At 52.1% G+C, this 23101-nt stretch overlaps 1 protein-coding gene across 1 annotated transcript in view; it reads left to right on the forward strand.

Annotated features, from left to right (window-relative positions):
* The window catches only part of RERE (arginine-glutamic acid dipeptide repeats), a 323357-nt gene that overhangs the window by 287454 nt on the left and 12802 nt on the right, over positions 1–23101 (forward strand). The window contains 13 exon segments of the mRNA XM_060259535.1: positions 4836–4928; positions 6757–6956; positions 10506–10667; positions 11015–11128; positions 12589–12630; positions 12632–12783; positions 12785–13094; positions 13096–13164; positions 13166–13333; positions 13335–13616; positions 13618–13955; positions 15096–15318; positions 16182–16902. Of these exon segments, the coding sequence (XP_060115518.1) occupies positions 4836–4928; positions 6757–6956; positions 10506–10667; positions 11015–11128; positions 12589–12630; positions 12632–12783; positions 12785–13094; positions 13096–13164; positions 13166–13333; positions 13335–13616; positions 13618–13955; positions 15096–15318; positions 16182–16902 (2874 nt within the window).

Here is a 23101-nt window from a genome sequence, read left to right on the forward strand (position 1 = left end):
CGAGCCCTCATCTGCACGCTCTCTCTCTCTATTCATTATCCCCACGGATGGCAGGCGGCTGAGATCGGCAGGCAATTGGCTCGCACTGGTGGGAGGCAGCGCAGGCAAAAAAGGCTGCTGCGGAGAGATGGCTGGCTTGTTTAGGCTTGCGTTTGTCCCCGTTTGCAAGGGAATATGGAGATTTTCTCCCATGCTGTGGGAGGGCCCCATGTGTGCAGCCCAGTAGTACAAAATATGCCTCTTCCACCTGTGTCTGTCAAACACATAACTCCTGGTTTCATCAGCTGGTAGATTCTGGGCGGAGTCTTTCAGAGGGTGGTTCTGTTGTCTGCAGAAGAACAGCTGGATTTTAGTCTGGCAGCACTTTAGAGACCAAGATTTTCAGATCACAAGTTTTTGCAAGTCAAAGCTTCCTTCGTGAGATACAAGTAGGAATGGAAAGCCCTGGGTCCTTCTATCCCGGGGGTGGCCAAACTGCAGCTCAGGAAATACATCTGACTCTTTCGCATATAGTTTGTGGCTCTTTAAGCCTCCACTGCCCCATTGGCTGGTTTGGAGGAGGCATTTCTCTCTTTAAAGCACTTCTCCAAGCCAAAACAGCTGGCAGCTTAGAGAATGTATTTAATGTTGCTTTCTTCCCATCTCTTCCTCCCTCCCCATCTATTTGCCCTCCCTCTCTTGTGGCTCTCAAATGTCTGATGTTTATTCTATGTGGCTCTTACATCAAGCAAGTTTGGCCACCTCTGTTATATCCCATTCTGAAGGCGAGATGGGTGTTAGAAACAAAAGTGTCAGTGCAGAGGTACAATGCAAAATTGTACCTCTGCATCTTGACTCCTTCTCTATGCAAGGAGAGCTTTGCAAGGCAAAGGGAGCTTTTGACTTTTGGAAGCTCGTGCCCCCAAGTCTTGTTGGTCTCTAGGGTGCAGCTGGATTGGAATCTAGCTCAGCTAAGCGTGTTCGTTGTGATTCCACAAGAGCTCAGAACAATACGGTTCTGGCTGCAGGGTTCTGCTTCGGGAAAGTCAGCTGTCAAGTTCCTAGCTCTCAGGACTCCAGTGGCTTTTGCTGGAAAAAGTGCTTGCATGACTCCAGCTGTCTCTGAAGCCAGAAGGGCATCTGAATAAAAAGGGTTCTGGTGTTTGGGGGTCATGATAGTGGGCTTCGGTTTGCTGCCTAGCATAATTGAGAACCAAAAACAAAATAAATGATACAGAATGAGAAATTTATGCACATAATTTCTGGAGCATACAGAATTCAACTTCCCCTTGGAAGTGCAGAATTTAGACAAACAAGTAGAGACATTCCGCTCCCCCCCTCCCCGAGTACAGGGTATGAACTATGCTGAATGCACCTTCAATAATAACTCCAGTTAGCAGAGAGGAATTAATACTGACAGTGTCATGTATTTTTGTTGAGCTCAGCAACCCATTGATCTAATGTGGTGTGGGTTAGCTGAGAGCATCCCGACAAGGATGGGACGGTGGCTCAGTGGCAGAGCATCTGCCTTGTAACCAGAAGGTCCTAGGTGCAATCCCCGACATCTCCAACTAAAAAGGGTCCAGGCAAATAGGCGTGAAAAACCTCAGCTTGAGACCCTGGAGAGCCGCTGCCAGTCTGAGTAGACATTGCTGACTTTGATGGACCGAGGATTTGACTCAGTAGAAGGCAGTTTCATATGTTCATATGTAAGCAGAAGGTCCCAGGTTCAATCCCCGTCATCTCCAACTAAAAAGAGTCGAGGCAAATAGGTGTGAAAAACCTCAGCTTGAGACCCTGGAGAGCCGCTGCCAGTCTGAGTAGACAAGACTGACTTTGATGGACCCGAGGGTCTGATTCAGTATAAGGCAGCTTCATATGTTCATGGGGATGGATGAACTCAGTGGCTCAGTGGCAGAGCATCTGCTTGGGAAGCAGAAGGTCCCATGTTCAATCCCTGGCATCTCCAGCTAAAGGGTCCAGGCAAATAGGTGTGAAAAACCTCAGCTTGAGACCTTGGAGAGCCGCTGCCAGTCTGAGTAGACAAGACTGACTTTGATGGACCCAGGGTCTGACTCAGTATGAGGCAGCTTCGTATGTTCATATATGTTCATAAGGGCGCCTTTGTTTCCAGGACCCAGTGAAGTGACCTACCCTGGCTGTACATATCCAGGGCTAGCAGGTGACTCTGGCAACAGGATGGTCCATATGACATTGGTGTCAGAATACCTTGCTTCTGCTGGGGGTGGTCTGTAGCTCAGGAGTGGGTCATATGCTTTCCCTAGCTAAAAGGATCCAGTCCTTTTGATCTGCCTCTCCAACCCTACTATTTGTGCGCACCACCCCACCACCACCCCCTGCCTCCACTTCAGAGGTGAGGTAGGTGGTGACTAGAAGCAGGGCATTTTCTGTGGAGGCCCCTCATCTTTAGAATGCCTCCCCCTTGAGTGCTTGCCAGGTCCCTGCCTGCGCTACTTTCTTTTTGGTGCCAGGCCAAAACACACCTTTTTACCCAGGCTTTTAATGCTTTGCTTCTGTTATATGGATAGTCTTCATGCTGCTACGCCCAGTGGCTTGTTTTAATTGTAAGCCGTCTCAAGCAGGACTTTGAGGACATGCCATAGAAATATCCTAGACAAACAAAATAAAGAGGGGAACCGGGTGTCAGGAAGACATGCTGCCTCTGAGAGAAGCAGCCAGTTGCGCCAGGCTAGGTGGGCCCATGCTTTGATTCAATCCTAGGCTCCCGTGTTGCTCTCATTGTAGCCCCAAAGCCTGAAGATGTGTAAGCCTTGCACTAAATTAGGACTTATGAGTCTGTGCCACAGTAGAAGAAGAAGAAGACTGCAGATTTATACCCCGCCCTCCACTCCGAATCTCAGAGTGGCTTACAATCTCCTTTATCTTCCTCCCCCTGTGAGGTGGGTGGGGCTGAGAGAGCTCTCACAGAAGCTGCTCTTTCAAGGACAACTCCTGCGAGAGCTATGGCTGACCCAAGGCCATTCCAGCAGCTGCAGGTGGAGGAGTGGGGAATCAAACCTGGTTCTCCCAGATAAGAGTCTGCACACTTTACCACTATGGCTGACCCAAGGCCATTCCAGCAGGTGCAAGTGGAGGAGTGGGGAATCAAACCCTGTTCTCCCAGATAACAGTCCACTCACTTCACCACTATGGCTGACCCAAGGCCATTCCAGCAGCTGCAAGTGGAGGAGTGGGGAATCAAACCCTGTTCTCCCAGATAAGAGTCCACTCACTTCACCACTATGGCTGATCCAAGGCCATTCCAGCAGCTGCAAGTGGAGGAGTGGGGAATCAAACCCTGTTCTCCCAGATAAGAGTCCGCTCACTTAACCACTATGGCTGACCCAAGGCCATTCCAGCAGCTGCAAGTGGAGGAGTGGGGAATCAAACCCTGTTCTCCCAGATAAGAGTCCACTCACTTCACCACTATGGCTGACCCAAGGCCATTCCAGCAGCTGCAAGTGGAGGAGTGGGGAATCAAACCCTGTTCTCCCAGATAAGAGTCCGCTCACTTAACCACTATGGCTGACTCAAGGCCATTCCAGCAGCTGCAAGTGGAGGAGTGGGGAATCAAACCCTGTTCTCCCAGATAAGAGTCCACTCACTTCACGACTATGGCTGACCCAAGGCCATTCCAGCAGCTGCAAGTGGAGGAGTGGGGAATCAAACCCTGTTCTCCCAGATAAGAGTCCGCACACTTAACCACTATGGCTGCCCCAAGGCCATTCCAGCAGGTGCAAGTGGAGGAGTGGGGAATCAAACCCTGTTCTCCCAGATAAGAGTCCACTCACTTCACCACTATGGCTGACCCAAGGCCATTCCAGCAGCTGCAAGTGGAGGAGTGGGGAATCAAACCCTGTTCTCCCAGATAAGAGTCCGCTCACTTAACCACTATGGCTGACCCAAGGCCATTCCAGCAGCTGCAAGTGGAGGAGTGGGGAATCAAACCCTGTTCTCCCAGATAAGAGTCCGCTCTCTTAACCACTATGGCTGCCCCAAGGCCATTCCAGCAGCTGCAAGTGGAGGAGTGGGGAATCAAACCCGGTTCTCCCAGATAAGAGTCCGCTCACTTAACCATTACACCAAACTGGTTCTCAGCCCTCCTACCCCCAACAAGAGCTTTGTTGCATTCCCGTGATCAGTGCTGCTTCTGCTAGTTGTGAAAAGCACCAAGGGAAGCCTTTGTGGCCCTAAAGCACCTCCCCCTGGCAGGTCTCAAGAGCAACCCCCCCCCCCCATTTTCTGAGATTTCTCCTCGGCCTTTAACAGCCACCCGTCCACCACCACCACCACCACCTAATCTTCAGAGTTTTACTGATGCTGCAAATTGATGTCTTGATTTGACAGGCTGCTGAATTCTGTGCTGAGCAGCAGTCCTGTTGCAGGATCCGTGCACACAGCCTTAGCTGAAACCAAGAGGGCTGGATGTCTCTTCCGCTCCCTCCCCTTTCGAAGGGGCTGTTTAGGAATCCAAAGTTCTCTTTAACTCCAGATCCCCAGTGGTTTTCGAGTTGCCAATATTGCACGCCCCAGGAAGGCAGCATGCAGACCTGCACAGCGGGGGGGGGGGGTGGGGGTGGTTTTGGTGTTGAGCCAGAAGGGAGCGTTGACTTCAGCCTGTGGGTGCTCTTGAGCTTCTTCTGAGCCAGATCCTGACTAGTTTGTGGAATCCAGTGTGACAGACTCCCAAGCCAGCGTGACAGACACCCTTGCACATGAACGTGGAGTTTGTGATGTTGGCCCAACAAGAAGAGCAAAGATAGGGAAACTTCTTGCCTTCGTGACCTGTTGTTTTTCTCCCCCCCCCCCCCTTCCCTTTCCTTTGTGAATTTCAGTGGATCTGAGTTCAGCCAGCGAAGATGACTTCGACAGCGAGGACAGCGAGCAGGAGCTGAAGGGCTACGCCTGCCGCCACTGCTTCACCACCAGTAGGCACCCTCACCTCTTCCTTCTCTCCTCCCCAGCCCCCGCCAAAAACCCCTGAGCACTTCCTGCAGTTTAAGATTTCGATGGGACATGGGCCTAGATATCTCCCAAAGTTACAATTGATCTCCGGACTGCAGAGATCGGTTCTTCTAGAGAAAATGGCATGGCCCTGACTTGGATAGCCCAGGCAAGTCCGATCTCGGAAACTAAACAAGGTCAACTCTGGCAAGTACTTGGAGGGGAGACCTCCTTGGAATACCAGGAGCAGCGGCTGGCAGTATTGCCACTTCTCTGATAAGTCCAAGCCCCACTAGGGGTCACCATAAGTCAGCCATAACTTCCAGGCATGCATTTAGGGGAGGGACGGTGGCTCAGCAGTAGAGCATCTGCTTGGTAGGCAGAAGGTCCCAGGTTCAATCCCCGGCATCTCCAACTAAAAAGGGTCCAGGCAAATAGGCGTGAAAAGCCTCAGCTTGAGACCCTGGAGAGCAGGGGAGCGATGGTGGCTCAGTGGTAGAGCATCTGCTTGGTAAGCAGAAGGTCCCAGGTTCAATACCCGGCATCTCCAGCTAAAAAGGGCCCATGCAAATAGGCATGAAAAACTTCAGCTTGAGACCCTGGAGAGCAGGGGAGGGACAGTGGCTCAGTGGTAGAGCATCTGCTTGGTAAGCAGAAGGTCCCAGGATCAATCCCCGGCATCTCCAACTGAAAAGGGTTCAGGCAAGTAGGGGTGAACAGCCTCAGCTTGAGACCCTGGAGAGCAGAGAAGGGACAGTGGCTCAGCGGTAGAGCATCTGCTTCGTAAACAGAAGGTCCCAGGTTCAATTCCCGGCATCTCCAGCTAAAAAGGGTCCAGGCAAGTAGGTGTGAAAAACCTCAGCTTGAGACCCTGGAGAACCGCTGCCAGTCTGAGTAGACAAGACTCACTTTGATGGACCCAGGGTCTGATTCAGTATAAGGCAGCTTCATGTGTTCATGTACACATACATACACACACATTAAAAACTGACCGAAAAATAAGAGAAAATGGCACCTTTGGAGGGTAGACTCTGATATTATAGCCAATCTTGCCCCCATTCCCAGTCTTCACCCCCAAATCTCCAGGAATTTCCCTACTAGGAGCTGGTAATTCTGCCATAAATCTACCCACCAAATAGAACAGGGGTGGCCAACAGTAGCTCTCCAGATGTTTTTTTTTTGCCTACAACTCCCATCAGCCCCCGCCAGCATGGCCAAAGGCTGGGGCTGATGGGAGCTGTAGGCAAAAAAAATCTGGGGAGCTACCGTTGGCCGCCCCTGAAATAGAACCAACACACTGTTAGCTGTAACAGCACACAAAAAGAACAATTTTCGTTAATGTCAGTGATGACAAAATCTTGGAGTATTTTTACACAATATTATTGCGTCTTAACATGGAGCATTGGAGCAACAGGCAGAGTACATAAAGGTCACTAAACAAAGAAATTAATTCACAAAGTCCATTATAAAGGTTCCTTGGGAAGCCTCAATGACAACCTGATATCTGTAGTGCCAGTGGGTTGTATCCATTCCACCACTGTGCCGGGAAACCTTCCTCCAACAGGGGAAGTTCCACACTTCCTGGGAGGCAGATACTGGGTGCCACTCAGGAGAAGCTGAGATTCAGTGCCTTGGCTGATACCGTCTTGCCCTCGATTTCAATATCTGTAAAACGTGCATCATAGTGCACGCCTTTGCAGTTTGGGGGAAGAGGAGGAGAATGTAGGATGGTAAAAGAACTGTGCACCTTCAGAGTCGCTCATCGTTCCGTAACAGCGACCACGTTTGCCTCCCCTTTTCTTTCCGCTGCAGCCTCCAAGGACTGGCACCACGGCGGGCGGGAGAACATCTTGCTGTGCACCGACTGCCGCATCCACTTCAAGAAGTACGGGGAGCTCCCGCCCATCGAGAAGCCGGTGGACCCGCCCCCCTTTATGTTTAAGCCTGTCAAAGAGGAAGAGGATGGCCTCAGCGGGAAGCATAGCATGAGGACACGGCGGAGTCGAGGCTCGGTAGGTCGTTTGCCGCCTTGCCCGCCATCGGGGAACTCAAGCAGTGAGCCTGGTCCGTAGAGCAGGATGCTGTTCTGACCAAGTGCTCTCTTGCATCTGTCACTTGTGTGTGTGCATGCAATGTTCAACCCGACATAATCTGGCGAGGGATGTAGGCTTGGTTCTGAGCAAGAGCTGCCTTGCGTCTGTGTGTCTGTGTGCGTGCACGCAACAGTCAACCCAAATACTACGTAAGGAATGTAGGCTTGGTTTGATGTGAACTCCCAAGAATGGAAGGTGCTGTGTTGGTGAGTGAAGTTACTTCCTGGCCAGCACCTGTAGCTGGAGTCGGGTTAACGATTAGGCCAAGTAGGCACTGGCCTATGGGCCCCCATGCCTTTAGGGGGCCCAGGCCAGCTCCCCCCCCCCCCCCCCGCCCGTTTCCCCCCCTGCTTGCAGCCCTCCCAGCTTGCACACACAGCCAGCAGCTGAGCTGCTCTTTGCCCAACTTACCTGGCATGGTTGCTGCTGGTGTTGTCGCCAAGTTTGCCTCTCCCCCGCAGCTTAGTAAAAGGGGCTTTTAAGAAGGTGTTTGCAGGCTTGCAGCAAGAGCCATGGGAGGTGGGGCGGGTGCTGAGACTCTGAAATAATTTGCAAGGGGGCCTCCAAGATTTCAACTGCCTGGGGGCCTCCACAGGGTTTAATTCGGCGCACTGCCTGTAGCAGAGCAAGGACTTAACTTCTGAAGAGGTGCAGAGAAGCAAGTCTGCCCGGCGAGCTTGTCCCCGGGAGACTGTGGCTGCCTGTGTTTATTGATCAGGGGGGTTGAGCCCCAATAGCGTGTTCTCAGCCTTCTTTGCAAGCTGGGAAAAGGGACTCTACCTCAGTCCTTCCTGGAAAGTACATGCTTACCACTGACCCCGAGTCCCTTCCTGCACAGAATCTATAAGTGCTTTTGTGCAGAAGTTGCTGCTTGTGCAAAACAGGCAGGCAGGAGGGGGAAGGTTGTGTACCTTTTAAGAACATAAGAGAAGCCATATTGGATCAGGCCAATGGCCCATCCAGTCCAACACTCTGTGTCGCACAGTGGCCAAAAATATACACACACACACACACACACATATATATATATATACATACTGTGGCTAATAGCCACTGATGGACCTCTGCTCCATATTTTTATCTAACCCCCTCTTGAAGCTGTCTATGCTTGTAGCCGCCGCCACCTCCTGTGGCAGTGAATTCCACATGTTAATCACTCTTTGGGTGAAGAAGTACTTCCTTTTATCTGTTTTAATCTGACTGCTCAGCAATTTCATCGAATGCCCACGAGTTCTTGTATTGTGAGAAAGGAAGAAAAGTACTTCTTTCTCTGTTTTCTCCATCTCATGCATTATCTTGTAAACCTCTATCATGTCACCCCACAGTCGACGTTTCTCCAAGCTAAAGAGCCCCAAGCGTCTTAACCTTTCTTCATAGGGAAAGTGTTCCAGCCCTTTAATCATTCTAGTTGCCCTTTTCTGGACTTTCTCCAATGCTATAATATCCTTTTTGAGGTGCAGCGACCAGAACTACACACAGTACTCCAAATGAAACCGCACCATTGATTTATACAAGGGCATTATGATACTGGCTGATTTGTTGTCAATTCCCTTCCTAATAATTCCCAGCATGGCATTGGCCTTTTTTATTGCAATCGCACACTGTCTTGACATTTTCAGTGAGTTATCTATCACGGCCCCAAGATCTCTCTCTTGGTCAGTCTCTGCCAGTTCACACCCCCATCAACTTGTATTTGTAGCTGCGATTCTTGGCCCCAATGTGCATTACTTAGCACTTGGCCACATTGAACGTCATCTGCCACGCTGACGCCCACTCACCAACTTTTAGGTGCGACTTCTCAGGCCATCTAATTGGTTGGGGCAACAAGGCTCCTCCCTCTTCTCCTTAGCCAGCCTAACCACTCTTCAGTTGCACTTGTGTTCCCATTGATACCAAACACCTTGCAAAGTTGCTCTGTCGGTTCTTCGACTCGATTTCATCATTTTTATAGTCTCCAGCTACCCAAACAGCTGCTAAATTAAGGAAGGGAGCTGATGATGCGGGGCTGATTGTTGTTGCGTAATGTTCCTGTTACATTAGGAACGTGCTGGAACTTGAAGGCGAACTTTGGGCTGCCTCTGACAACTTCCTTTCTCTGCAGATCTGCTCTTCTGCCCCATCGTCTCCGTTTCCTTCAGCAAATCATTTTATTTCTTGTCGGGTGGCCTTTTTTTAATGAGGACTGCAGCAGCCCTTGGATTTAGCTGATCAGATTCTTAAGAGAGCTGCAAAGCAGGGATAGACTGAAACATCAAAACGGAAAAGCCTCCTTTTTTATTTTTAGCTGCTTCCTACTTTGGAAGCGAAACTCCGAGCGTCATTTCACAGGGCCGAGGTTTTGAAATAAATGTTCTTTGGAGGACCCTGAGGTTCAGAGAGAAGGTCAACAAAGTTCTCGTTCTGTGTCTGACCTGAGGGCTGCTGAACTGGGTGCTTTGCTCTTAGTGGGGAGAAAAATCACACAAGGTTATATTAATCAGCTTATAAATAAATTAATTGGCTAGTGGCTGGTGGTGGCCATGGCCTATGTAGATAATTGGCATATATGCCTTAGATCAGTGTGCTGTAGTGGTTAAGAGCGGCAGCCTCAAATCTGAGGAAGCGAGTTAGATTCCCCATTCCTCCACATGAAGCCTGCTGGGTGACCTTGGACCAGTCACAGTCCTCTCCAAACTCTCTCACCAAATGAGAGCCAGTTTGGTGTAGTGGTTAAGTGTGCAGGCTCTTATCTGAGAGAACCAGGTTGGATTCCCCACTCCTCCACTTGCACCTGCTGGAATGGCCTTGGGTCAGCCATGGCTCTCGTAGGAGTTGTCCTTGAAAGGGCAGCTGCTGTAAGAGCTTTCTCAGCCCCACCTACCTCACAGGGTGTCTTTTATGGGGGGGGGAAGGTAAAGGAGATTGTGACCGTTCTGAGACACTGAGATTCAGAGTGGAGGGCGGGATATAAATCCTGTATATTCTTCCCTGCTGCTTGCCTCACAAAGGTGACTGTTGTGGGGAGAGGAAGGAAAGGAGATTGTAGGGTACTTTGAGACTCCTTAAGGTAGATAAAAGCGGGGTATAAAACCTTCTTCCTCTTCCTCCTCCTTGTCATATCTACCATTGAGAGCTGTTGCATCTCCACGTTGACAGTGAACGCGTGCTGTTTTGAGACCCATCCCGTCCTTGCAGAAGACTCCTGAAAGAGGCTGTTGACTGTACTGTAGTTTTCTGCTTCCATTTGCTGATTTTTTGGGGGGACAGTATAACAAACAGGAAAACGTTTGCTATACTTCGGGATGTTTTTGGTATGACACTGTTGCTGCTACCAGCACTTTAAAAAGGCGCCTGACTATGAAAAGATCAAGGGAGGGCTTCACAGGGAACAGTTGCAAGGGAAACTCGACTGCCAGTTTTGCCCCAAAGCCAACGAGGCACATACGCAACAACCTTTGTCACACTTCCTGCATCTCTGTCAACCAGCAGATGTCTACACTACGCAGTGGTCGTAAGAAGCAGCCCACCAGCCCCGATGGTAGGACCTCCCCCATCAACGAAGACATCCGGTCCAGCGGCCGCAACTCTCCCAGCGCTGCCAGCACGTCGAGTAACGATAGCAAAGCAGACTCAGTGAAGAAGTCCACCAAGGTACGTTCTGACGGCTCCATGAGACACTTGTGGGCCTGTTCTGTCATTGGCCAGATAAATGCATGGAGAGGAGGGTCACTGCCGTGGAGGCGTGTTGTGAGGAAGCCCTGCCTCTCGAGTACCGGGAAGGGCAGAGATATCGATGAGTGTGGAGAACCGGATGGTGGCCTAGATGGGACATAATGGTGGTTCTTCCTGTAACTCATCCGCGGAGAGTTGGGATGGAGAGGCAGTGCGGCTTGACTGAACGTGGATGTCCGTCAGGCGCATGAAGCTGCTTCCCGATACGTCTACTGTGGTTTTTCTCCCTTAACATGGTCTCCCTTTCCGCTTCTCATGTGTGGTAGAAGATAAAAGAGGAGGCATCATCTCCTCTCAAGAGTTCCAAGCGACAGCGAGAAAAGGCAGCGTCTGACACAGAAGAGCCTGAAAGAATCAACGCGAAAAAAACCAAAACTCAAGTAAGTCCCACGAGGGAGTCTGACTTCTGACTTGGGTGTGACTCCTTTTCAGTTGGGCGGTAGGCTGGGAACAGAGCAGAGGGGGTTTTTTTTGGTGGGGGCAGTCAGTAAGGAGAACAAAAACCACCCCCCGCCCCCAGTAGGATTTCTGTACCTCACTCTCCCTAACCTGAAATGTGTTTCCAAACGCTGTCTATATACAGATTCCCTATCCAGGGCTACCACCAAGTAAAGACATGTTTCCCCTACAGCAGGTGCAAGTGGGTCATTCTCCCCATTGCAGCTGATTGGTTCTTGGGTTTGGGGAGGGGAGGGGCAGGCTGCCTTCCACCTTGGAGACTAGCTCCAGTGGGGGGCAGAAGAAGATGATGACGTTAGATTTATATCCTCAGTTTTTAAGAGTTTTATCGGTTTCGAAAAGAGTAAGGGTAGGGGATAGGGGGGAATAGAAAGCACAATACATTTGGCCTTATTCTGCATAAAAATACTTTTGAAAAATACAAGCTTCCATCTACAATACTTTCTTTACATAAATAGTCCCATATTATGATGTCTATACTAAACATCATCCAACATTTTAAAATTTTATAGTATAAATCTTTTGTTAAAGTTATCTATTAGTTTTGACGATTCCAAATTTCATAATATAAAATACAGGGGGTGGGGGGGAAGAGAAATAAGTTCACACCAGAGAATCTTAAGAGTCTTGAGTGTCTAACCAGGCATAAAATTTCATACAGTATATTCTTGCTTCTTCTTTAGATCTCCCAGCCAACAGCTGGGATAGAAAGTCCAGCTCTGCTGTTTCCAGAATTTTTCCCACCGTCCATTTTCGTGGGTATTGGATTTATATCCTGCCCTATACTCTGAATCTCAGAGCGGTCACGATCTCCTTTACCTCCCCCCCCCCACCCCACAACAGATATCCTGTGAGGTAGGTGGGGCTCTTACGAGCAGCTGCCCTTTCAGGGACAACTCCTGCAAGAGCTATGGCTGACCCAAGGCCATTCCAAGCAGCTGCAAGTGGAGGAGTGGGGAATCGAACCCAGTTCTCCCAGATAAGGCTCCGCACACTTAACCACTACACCAAACTGGCTCTCAACAAGGGGGTTGCCTCAAGCTTCAGATTGGAGTTGGCAAAAGTGGGAGGCAGGTGTAAGTCCTGACCCCAAAAAAACAAAGTACTGCAACTTCATCAAAAAGTTCTTCTACCCATTGAAACAGCCCTGTTCTCTCGCAGCTTCCGTTTGATGGGGCAGTCTCAGGGGACCTGCCCAGAGGATTGTGTTCAGCGTTGAGTGGCATAAAACATATCTGGATTGTCTGTGTTGGGGCACTCGGGTGCACCTGAGCTGTTTCCCATCCAGCATCTACTCAGGATGGACACCGCTGAGCCACCAGCTATCCCACAGAGACGCCTTGATCCTTAAGAGCCGCTCTCTCTCCTTCCTTCCCCACAGGAGATCAGCAGGCCCAACTCCCCCTCGGAGGGTGAAGGGGAAGGGGAGGAGCTCCGACAGCCGCAGCGTGAACGATGAAGGCAGCAGCGACCCCAAAGACATCGACCAGGACAACCGGAGCACCTCGCCCAGCATCCCCAGCCCCCAGGACAACGAGAGCGACTCGGATTCGTCGGCTCAGCAGCAAGTGCTGCAGGCCACCAACGGCCCCTCCCAGCCCCCCACCCTCCTCCTCTCTCCCCGTGTCGGCGCAACTGCCCACGCCACTGCCCGTCGCCTCAAGCGCCCCCTCTTCGGCGCCCTCCCATGTTTCTCCAGCGTCCCAAGCGCCCAGCCAACCGCTGGCCGCGGCGGCCCCTCATTCTCACATCCAACAAGGCCCCGTCCTTCACCCCCAGAGGCTCCCTTCACCTCACCCGCCTCTGCAGCCTCTGACCGTGCCCCCCAGCCAGCCCCCGCTCCCCGCCAGCTCTCAGCCACACCAGCAGCCTCCGCTTCATGGACAGATCCAGGCTGTCCCCCCACGGCCTCCAAGCCCAGCCCCTTCTGCCTCACCCAGTCTCCTCTCAGCCGTTCCCCGCTCCCACCTCAGTCGTCGTCCTCTGCTCAGTCTCAGGTTCCCCTGCAGCCGCCGGCCGCCTCTCACCCCCATGCGGCGCTGCAGGTCCCAGCGGCGCAGCCCACCTTGCCATCCCCGTCCCCCTTGCAGCAGCCGCCACCCCAGCCGCCGCGAGAGCAGCCTCTGCCCCCCCGCCCCCATCTCCATGCCTCACATCAAGCCGCCTCCCACCACCCCGATCCCGCAGCTCCCCACCCCGGCACACAAGCATCCGCCCCACCTCTCGGGGCCCTCACCCTTCTCCATGAACTCCAACCTGCCTCCCCCTCCCGCCCTGAAGCCCCTCAGCTCCCTCTCGACCCACCACCCGCCCTCCGCGCACCCGCCTCCCTTGCAGCTGATGCCTCAGAGCCAGCCGCTCCAGCCTTCACCAGCGCAGCCCCCCGTCCTGACGCAAAGCCAGAGCCTGCCCCCCTCCTCCGGCCCTCCACCAAGTCCCTCCCCAGCCCCCTTTCTCCCAGCACCCCTTTGCCCCTGGGGGCGCGCCTTCCATCACGCCGCCCTCCTGTCCGTCAACGTCCACGCCACCTTCTGTGCCTGGCATCCCGCCTCAGGCCGCAGTCTCCACATCGGCGGCTTCCTGCGGAAACGTCCCAGTGGTGACGTCCTGTACGATACCGCCCATCCAGATTAAAGAGGAGGCTCCGGACGAGGCAGAGGAACCGGAAAGCCCACCTCCGCCACCCAGGAGTCCGTCGCCAGAACCCACGGTGGTGGATACGCCGAGCCACGCCAGCCAGTCGGCCAGGTAAGGAGGATGGGGGGCAGATGCTCTCCGCTCACCTTTGTGGGGGTTGCCAGCTGGGCTTGCTCTCGTTCTCACCTGAGGGTTTTACAGTGCAGAACAGCAAGTCAGGGGTAAAAGTTCACTCCTTAGCGGGACTTAGCTAGAGTGAGAACCTTATGACAGGGGTTGAGGAGGGTGAGCTCCCACAAAGAAGACGACGGCTGCAGATTGATACCCCGCCCTTCTCTCTGAGTCAGAGACTCAGAGCAGTTTACAATCTCCTATATCAGGGGTGGCCAGCGGTAGCTCTCCAGATGTTTTTTGCCTACAACTCCCATCAGCCCCAGCCAGCATGGCCAATGGCTGGGGCTGATGGAAGTTGCAGGCAAAAAACATCTGGAGAGCTACCGTTGGCCACCCCTGTCCTATATCTTCTCCCCCCACAACAGGCACCCTGCGAGGTGGGTAGGGCTGAAAGGGCTCTCCCAGCAGCTGCCCTTTCAAGGAGAGCTCTGCGAGAGCTGTGGCTGACCTAAGGCCGTTCCAGCAGCTGCAAGTTGAGGAGTGGGGAATCAAACCCTGTTCTCCCAGATAAGAGTCCACACACTTCACCACTAGGGCTGACCCAAGGCCATTCCAGCAGCTGCAAGAGGAGGAGTGGGGAATCAAACCCGGTTCTCCCAGATAAGAGTCCGCTCACGTAACCACTATGGCTGACCCAAGGCCATTCCAGCAGCTGCAAGTGGAGGGGTGGGGAATCAAACCCGGTTCTCCCAGATAAGAGTCCGCTCACTTAACCACTAGGGCTGCCCCAAGGCCATTCCAGCAGCTGCAAGTGGAGAGGTGGGGAATCAAACCCGGCTCTCCCAGATAAGAGTCTGCACACTTAACCACCACACCAAACTGGCTCAAAGCGGCCCTTGCCTCTACTCCAGGTGGCAGTATCGAGGCTTCCATGCAGAAGCTGTCAAATATGTCAAGGGAATGCCTCAATCCAAGCGAAGAATCAGTCTCATAAGGCAGTTTCTGTAGGCTGGCAGGTGCTGCTAACTTTAATGCAAAGGTTTTCTCTTTCATTCCTTGCTGGGGATTTTTTTGGGGGGTGGGGGAGCCTCTGCTGTTTTAGGCTCCTGCTTACCCTGTCTTTCTTTCAATGTTCAGGTTTTACAAGCACCTGGATCGTGGCTACAACTCATGTGCCAGGGCGGATCTCTACTTCATGCCGCTAGCAGGTTCCAAACTGGCCAAGAAGAGGGAGGAGGCCATCGAGAAGGCCAAGAGGGAGGCGGAGCAGAAGTCAAGAGAAGAGAGGGAACGGGAGAAAGAGAAGGAAAAAGAGAGGGAGAGAGAGCGTGAGCGTGAGAGAGAAGCAGAAAGAGTGGCGGTAGGTTTGTCTGTCTGTCCAGCCCAGGGGGTCATCCGGGCGAGTCCCAATCCCACAATCCACTGGTGTTCTCACAGGGCAGTGCTAGAATTTCGCTGGGATTAAGCTCCTGCATCAGGCGGTCTGAGGCTGCCATCTTTCTTCAGCTACCTTGCCGACCTCTGGTCCTTTCCTGCATGCAAAGGGCTTCCTCTTTGCTCCCAAACGAGGAGCATCAGGTTGCCACTTGAGGCCGAAGTTCAGGGATTGGTTGATGGCAGAGGAAGAAGGGGCCTGTGTTGGTGGCACATAGGTTTGATTCCCCACGCGTTGCTTCCAGTACTGCCGCAGGCTTCCGGACTTCTGCTTCCCTTCTTAAAAAACGCATCACAGTTCTTTCCTTTATATCAATTGACTTCTGTTTGGGGAAATTTGCTCCAGCACCTGTTCCATGGGATAATTAATAGCAACTCTTCCTGGGTTACTCCCCCCCCCCTGCCCTTTAGAGCAGGGGTGGCCAATGGTAGCTCTCCAGATGTTTTTTTTGCCTACAACTCCCATCAGCCCCAGTCATTGGCCATGCTGGCTGGGGCTGATGGGAGTTGTAGGCAAAAAAACATCTGGAGAGCTACCGTTGGCCACCCCTGCTTTAGTGCACCAGTATCTAGGAGCTGTGACATTTTCAAAAGGGAGACTGTGGGCTGCTGGGGCCCTTGGTTTCTTTTGGATGTGGCAAGTCAACTGAGAAGGCAGGATTGCCTGGTGTAGTTTTGACTGCTGTGTTCTGACTGCAATGAAAATCCACCTGTATGATTTTTGTTGGGGCATTCCTTGGTTTTGGACACTAACTACATTCTCCTCTTCGCCCCTTTTTTGTGCAGCAGAAAGCATCCAGCTCCTCCCACGAAGGGCGTCTCGGGGAATCCCAGCTGAGCGGACCAGCTCACATGAGGCCTTCGTTTGAACCTCCTCCCACCACCATCGCCGCCGTCCCCCCCTACATCGGCCCAGACACACCGGCGCTACGGACTCTCAGCGAATACGCACGCCCCCACGTCATGTCCCCCACAAACCGCAACCACCCGTTCTTCGTTCCCCTCAACCCCACCGACCCCCTCTTGGCCTACCACATGCCTGGCCTCTACAACGTGGACCCCACCATCCGGGAGCGGGAGCTGCGTGAACGGGAGCTCCGGGAGCGGGAGATCCGGGAGCGTGAGCTGCGGGAGAGGATGAAGCCCGGCTTCGAGGTGAAGCCTCCGGAACTCGACGCGCTGCACCCCGCCACCAACCCCATGGAGCACTTTGCCCGCCACGGCGCCCTCGCCATCCCCCCCACAGCAGGCCCTCATCCCTTCGCTTCGTTCCACCCGGGGCTGAACCCCCTGGAACGGGAGAGACTCGCTCTGGCAGGCCCCCAGTTGCGGCCGGAAATGAGCTACCCGGACAGACTGGCTGCCGAGCGGATACACGCCGAGCGGATGGCGTCGCTCACCAATGACCCCTTGGCCAGGCTCCAGATGTTCAACGTGACGCCGCATCATCATCAACATTCACACATACACTCGCACCTCCACCTCCACCAGCAGGACCCGCTCCATCAAGGTGAGCCAGGGCTGGCCCAGGCTGCGTTACCTACAGACACCCCCACCCTCCCCAGTCATCCTTTTTCTGTTAAGTTGTGTTGCGCCTACCTGCTGCAAGCAGGACTGGGTGGTAGAACAAACCCTGTTGTATAGTTTCATGCTTCCAGTGAAGGTGGGTGGTCACTTTTTGGGGGGGGGAGTGCAGCTCGACCAGGAAGGAGGGAAGTAGCTCCTTAGAAACCAGTAAGGTGTTCAAGGTTTCCTACCTCTAAAATCTTGTTGGTCTCAGAGGTGCTAGAACTCAAATCTAGGTGTTCTACTGCAGACCAACATGGCTACTCTCTGAAATGCCTAAGAAGAGGCAGGGAGGAGTGAAACCGAAAGGTAGCCCAGTAAACTGCAACCTGATTAGCTTGTTCTCCAGCTGCAGGGAATTTTGTGCACTGGAAAGGAAAAAGAAAGGTCCCCTGTACAAGCACCAGTCGTTTCCGACTCTGGGGTGACGTTGCTTTCACAACGTTTTCTTGGCAGGCTTTTTACGGGGTGGTTTGGAATTGCCTTCTCCAGTCTTTTACACTTTCCCCCCAGCAAGCTGGGGACTCATTTTACCGACCTCAGAAGGATGGAAGGCTGAGTCAACCTTGGGCCGGCTACCTGAATTCAGCTTTCTCTGGGTTTGAACTCGGGTCGTGAGCAGAGAGTTCAGATCACAGTACTGCAGTACTGCTGCTTTACCACTCCACGAGGCCGCTTCACGATTTGTGCACAGAGGAGTGTTCAAAAATGGTTCCCCCCTCCACCTGCGTTCTGAAGTGATAGCTTTTGACAGAACGGCATTAAAAAAGGCTGTTGGTGAATCAGACCAATAGCCCACTTGGTCTTCCCGTCTTGTTTTCTGCAGCAGCTGACCAGGAGCACGTAGAAGCCTGAGCTTCTTGCCACCCTGGACTCATTTCAGCGTCTCCTTCTCTTAAAGATCACCTTACTCGTCTGGGGTTCTGTCATTTGAGCCTCCGGCTTAAGAAAGAAAGGGGAGAGGATCTGTAAGCTAGCCTGGGACGGGCAATTCTCGTACACTGCTTGTCCTGCTTGCCCTTGTAAAAGAAGGGTGGTGTGGAACGCTGGCCTCACCCTTGTCTGGGCTGAGGCCTGAAGTCCCACTGGTTTTCTTCCCTCTTATTGGGTCAGCAGCTGCTTCAGGCTTTCCAGTAACAGCAGAATTTCCTGAAGCCCGGGCAGCCGTCTTGCCCTTTGAGCTCCGGGGGCAGAGAAGCAGCAGGTCGCAGTGTGCCTCCATTTCCCCTCTAGGTCACTCCAGGGTCATGCATTTCTTTGTCCCCTGTGGTTCCCATTGGCCCTTGTGGAGCAGATCAGGTGAGTGGGTGTGTCAAAGGCAGGCTTTGAATCTGGGTCTCACCAGCCCCAAATGTGATGCCATATTGGCCTTTGCTTTGCTTTATGGAAGGCTCTTTGGTGGTTTCAAAACTGAAGTGCGCATGTGGGGGGTGGGAGGCGATTCAGATCACCCCTCTCCACCACACACAATCAAAAATTACACCACAACCCTTTGCTGCCAGCGGTTGTTAGCCCCGCAAGGGAAATGGTCAAAGAGGAGATAAACTTTTCCCCCCTCTTCTTCCAAGACTTAACTGCCCAGCTTGGGTTGATTTTGAGAAGGGTGGAGGAATGGGTTAAATCAGGGGTGGCCAAACTTGCTTAATGTAAGAGCCACATACAATAAATGCCAGATGTTTGAGAGCCACAAGGCATGAACGTCAGGTGTTTGAAAGCCACAAGACAGAAAGGAAGTAAGGCAAATAGATGGGAGAGAGAAGTGGAAAGAAAACAACGTTAAGTTTAAATGCATTCTCCAAGCTGCTGACTGGCTCAGCTTGGAGAAGTGATTTAAAGAGAGAAATGCCTTTTCCAAAGTGGCTGATGGGGTGGTGGGGGCTTCAAGAGCCACACAGTGTATGTGAAAGAGCCACATGTGGCTCCCAAGGCTCAGTTTGGCCACACCTGGGTTAAATCCTCTCCCTTCTGTGCTATAAGAAGACCGCAGATTTATATCCCGCCCTTCTCTCTGAAGACTCAGAGCGGCTTACAGTCTCCTATATCTTCTTCCCCCACAACAGACACCCTGTGAGGTGGGTGGGGCTGAGAGGGCTCTCACAGCAGCTGCCCCTTCAAGGACAACCTCTGCCAGAGCTATGGCTGACCCAAGGCCATGCTAGAAGGTGCAAGTGGAGGAGTGGGGAATCAAACCCAATTCTCCCAGATAAGAGTCTGCACACTTAATCACTATGGCTGACCCAAGGCCGTTCCAGCAGCTGCAAGTGGAGGAGTGGGGAATCAAGCCCGGTTCTCCCAGATAAGACTCCGCTCACTTAACCACTACACCAAACTGGCTGTATAGTCCCCAAGCAGGGCCCTCTCAGCCGCAGTTGCTCTGTTAATAACTCAGGGAAAATGGGGTCACGGGATCTTCCAGCATCTCTGCGGATTTGGCCCTTGTGTCGATGAGGGTGCTCTCTGGGACATTGCTGTGATGGATCTAACCCTCGTCCCTTGTGAATGGAGCCTTCTGCCTTCTGCCCAGCAACCTCCAGAGGTCTGTCTCTCAGTTGCACTACACTGGGGCATTGCAAATCTGTGCCTGCATAGCACGCATTCGTGTCCCACATTGCTGTGACTCGAACAAAATAGGAGTCAATTGCACTTTTAAGACCAACTTAGTTTTATTCACAGTGTAAGCTTTCGTGTGCTCTAAGCACACTTCATCAGACGAAGAATCCGGCACAGTGAGCAGAGCCACACATAGCTGGTAGGCAATGGCTCACAATGTAAAATGGTACAGATTTAAGATCCAATGACAGAATAGTAAAATTACCTGGTAGGCAGTGGTTTAGAATGTAAAATGGTTCAGATATAAGTTCCAATGACAGAATAGCAAAATTAAAAAATTGAGCAAACCTTTGATCTGAGTAGCATGAGCTGTTGCTTGTTCAAGATGCTATTTGCATCCGCTGGGTTTCAAGACTTCCCCACAAATGCCCCACCTCTTTATGGGAAAGGAAGGAGAGAGAGAGAGGACAGTGCGCGTGCTGGTTCTGTATTCCATGTCACAACGCACAACCTTTTAGGATGAGACAGGAGATCTGCAAAGGATGTCCGCTCATTTTCTTTCGCTGCTGTATTGACAACAGTGGAGTTAATTGAGGCACCAAATAGCCCTGCCAGGGCGGGGGGCGTGTATGCGTGCACCGAGCAAGGTCAGGAACAAAAGCCTTTTTCCCTGGGACAGAGTGTGCCATCCCATTAACGTATCAAAGCGCAGCTGTACTTTTTGTGCAGGCAGATAGAACAAAGTGAATCCTGGAGCGGCTGCGTTAAAAATAGATGGGAGCTGTCTCTGCTTTCTGGGCTAGGAAAGGAATTGCAAGAGCGGTCGCAGGAAGAAGTCTCTCTGAGGCTCAGAGGAACCGCATCATGCGGTGGTTAAGAAATAAATACCTCAAGGAGGTCCCAGATCGGTTGGTGTGATGCATCACAGTTTGCATTTTATTCTGCGCTTTTAAAGCCCTTTATGGATTGCATCTTCTTGCTGGGGGGAAAGTATAGATGACTGGGGAAGGCGATAGCAAACCACCCTGTAAAAAGTCTGCCGTGAAAACATTGTGAAAGCAACGTCGCCCCAGAGTCGGAAACGACTGGTGCTTGCACAGGGGACTACCTTTACCTTTATGGTTTGCATCTTCATGTTGGGTGTCGTTGGTCATGTTAAATCAATTACCTCTATATAAATTACTTAAAAAAAAAAAAGTTGGTGGAGAGGAGGAATTGTGTTCTCTGTAGAGACTCAAAGGCCATCCAGTCCAGCCTTAAGTCATATAAGCACAGAGCTGGAAGGGGCCATATAGGCCAGGGATGTCAAACTCATTTGTTATGAGGGCTGGATCTGACATAAATGAGACCTTGTTGGGCTGGGCCATGTCAGATTGGGCTGGGCCATGTAAGTCCCTATTTAAGATTAGGTAGCAGAGATATAAATTTTATAAAGGACACAGACAAACAATTAAATATATATATAAACTTAAAACATGCTTAAAATGTTAGCACTCATTGGTCTTAAAGGTGCTTTCTTTGTATTTCTCCCATCTAATCCAGGGAACTGGGCAAAGGAAGCTCTGGCTCTTTCCTTCCTTCCCCAGGGAACTGGGGGGTGGAGCCTCAGCCAATAGAAGGAAGAGAGGTTTGACTCAGTAGCTCTGCTGTGAAACGGAGAGAGCCTGGGAAAACCTGCTGTGCCTCCCCCCTTCCTCCCAAGGGAGGCGCCTCAGCCAATGGAGAAAATAGAGGCGTTGCTCTGTAGCGCCTGTGCAGTTGAGCAAGCCTTGCAAAGCAAGCTGTGATGCAGAAGGAAGCAAGAGAGAGGGAGAAGGAAGCAGAGGACAATCAGTCGCCCGGGGGCCTGATAGGAGCTCTCCAAGGGCCTGATTCGGCCCCCAGACCGCATGTTTGACGCCCCTGATGCAGGCCATCTAGTCCAACCCCCGGCTCAGTGCAGCATCAACATAAAGGCTCCCTGGCGAGAGTTCATCTCTCTCAGTTGCTGTTTCAAGACTGCCAGTGAGGGGGAGCTCCCCACCTCCCTTAGGCAGCCAATTCCACTGCTGAACTACTCTGACTGGCTTTTTTTTTTTTTTTAATCCCTAATATCCAGCCAGTGTCTTTTTGCCCATAATTTAAAATCCATTATCATGAGTCCTCTCCTTTGCTGCCCATAGAAACAGCTCCCTGCCCTCCCCTAAGTGACAGCCATTTAAATACTTGAGTGAGACTGTTCTGTAGCCACCGCGTGGCCCCTTCAGCTTCGGTGCATTAGAATTCTCGCTCCGAGGTGAGGAAAGCATCTTGGGATGGATGGTTCTTCCCACCAGTGGCTCAGGCGGGCAGCACTACATCCTTCACCTTCCTGTCCCTTCGCCTTGGCTCAGTTTGCTTCCTGCCTCTTTGGGGAAGTGCAGCTTTGGAGCTGAGCTCTTTGCTCTTTTTTAAAACTTGCTTCTCTCCCAGGGTGATTTCATACTTAAGGGAGAGCTGCTTTTGTCTTTGCAAAAAAAAAATTTTTTGCTCTCCTCCTCCTCCTCCTTCCTTGGAAGAACATGGAAGAGAATGGCCCAGTGGCAAGATTTAGAGGCTGTGGAGGGACATAAAAGAGACGCATTTACCTCTGAAAATGATGGAGACCCTCTCCTCCCTTCTGTCCCTTGCAAAGAGAGAGCTCCCTTTGCTGAGTCTAGATGAGAGCGGCTTAAGAAAAGCAACATAAAGAGTCATGAAAATGGGTCCTCGGGTACAAATGGCTCTCTTGACTGCCAGGCTGGCCTCTGGGGGCTTTGCTGGCAAGCCAGGCTCCTTCATTGGTCACCCCTTGGCTCTCTTGACTGCCAGGTTGGCCTCTGGGGGCTTTGCTGGCAAGCCAGGCACCTTCATGGGACACCCCCAGGCTCTCGACCGCCAGGTTGTCCCCTGGGGGCTTTGCTGGCAAGCCAGGCTCCTTCATGGGACACCCCTTGGCTCTCTCGACTGCCAGGTTGGCCCCTGGGAGCAACAGTGGCAAGCCAGGCTCCTCCACTGAGCCAGAGGGATTTTTGACCAGCAAAGCAGATCTTCAGGAGATGAGGTGCTGTCTCCGGAAGGATGTGGCGGGATGGAATCCTTGCTGAGATGATGGAATCTTTTAAATGAGAGAGAGAGAGAACAGAGGAGCTGCCAGGCATGCAAGAGTGCTCCTCTCCCACCCACCCCAGGGATCCAAGCTCTACAACCTGAGGCCACCTTCACTTGCCCTCAAGCAAGGGTTTAGGCATCGGGAGGAAGTGCATACTTCCTGGCAGCGGGACCCTCGCTTTCTATGCCCCCCCCCCAGGGGCCCGCAAAGCTTCTTCCTCCACTGCCAGGGTCCAGGGCAGCCCCTCATCACAGTTAGAACCAAAGAGGGGAGGGGGCGGAGTTTTCTCAGAGGAGGCGCCCAGAGTTCCTACTAATTGCAGCTCAGTTTGGAAAGCCAGAAGTAGATCTTTTTGCCTTGGCTTCCATTCATCAGATACCAAGATGTTTCCCCAGGTCAGGGGTGGCGGAAGAGCCACATAGAATAAAGTCAGATGTTTGAGAGCCACAAAACATGAACAAATATTATATATACATCTTTATTA

Source organism: Heteronotia binoei, chromosome 18 (genome assembly GCF_032191835.1).
Source record: "Heteronotia binoei isolate CCM8104 ecotype False Entrance Well chromosome 18, APGP_CSIRO_Hbin_v1, whole genome shotgun sequence".
Taxonomy (NCBI): Eukaryota; Metazoa; Chordata; class Lepidosauria; order Squamata; family Gekkonidae; genus Heteronotia; species Heteronotia binoei.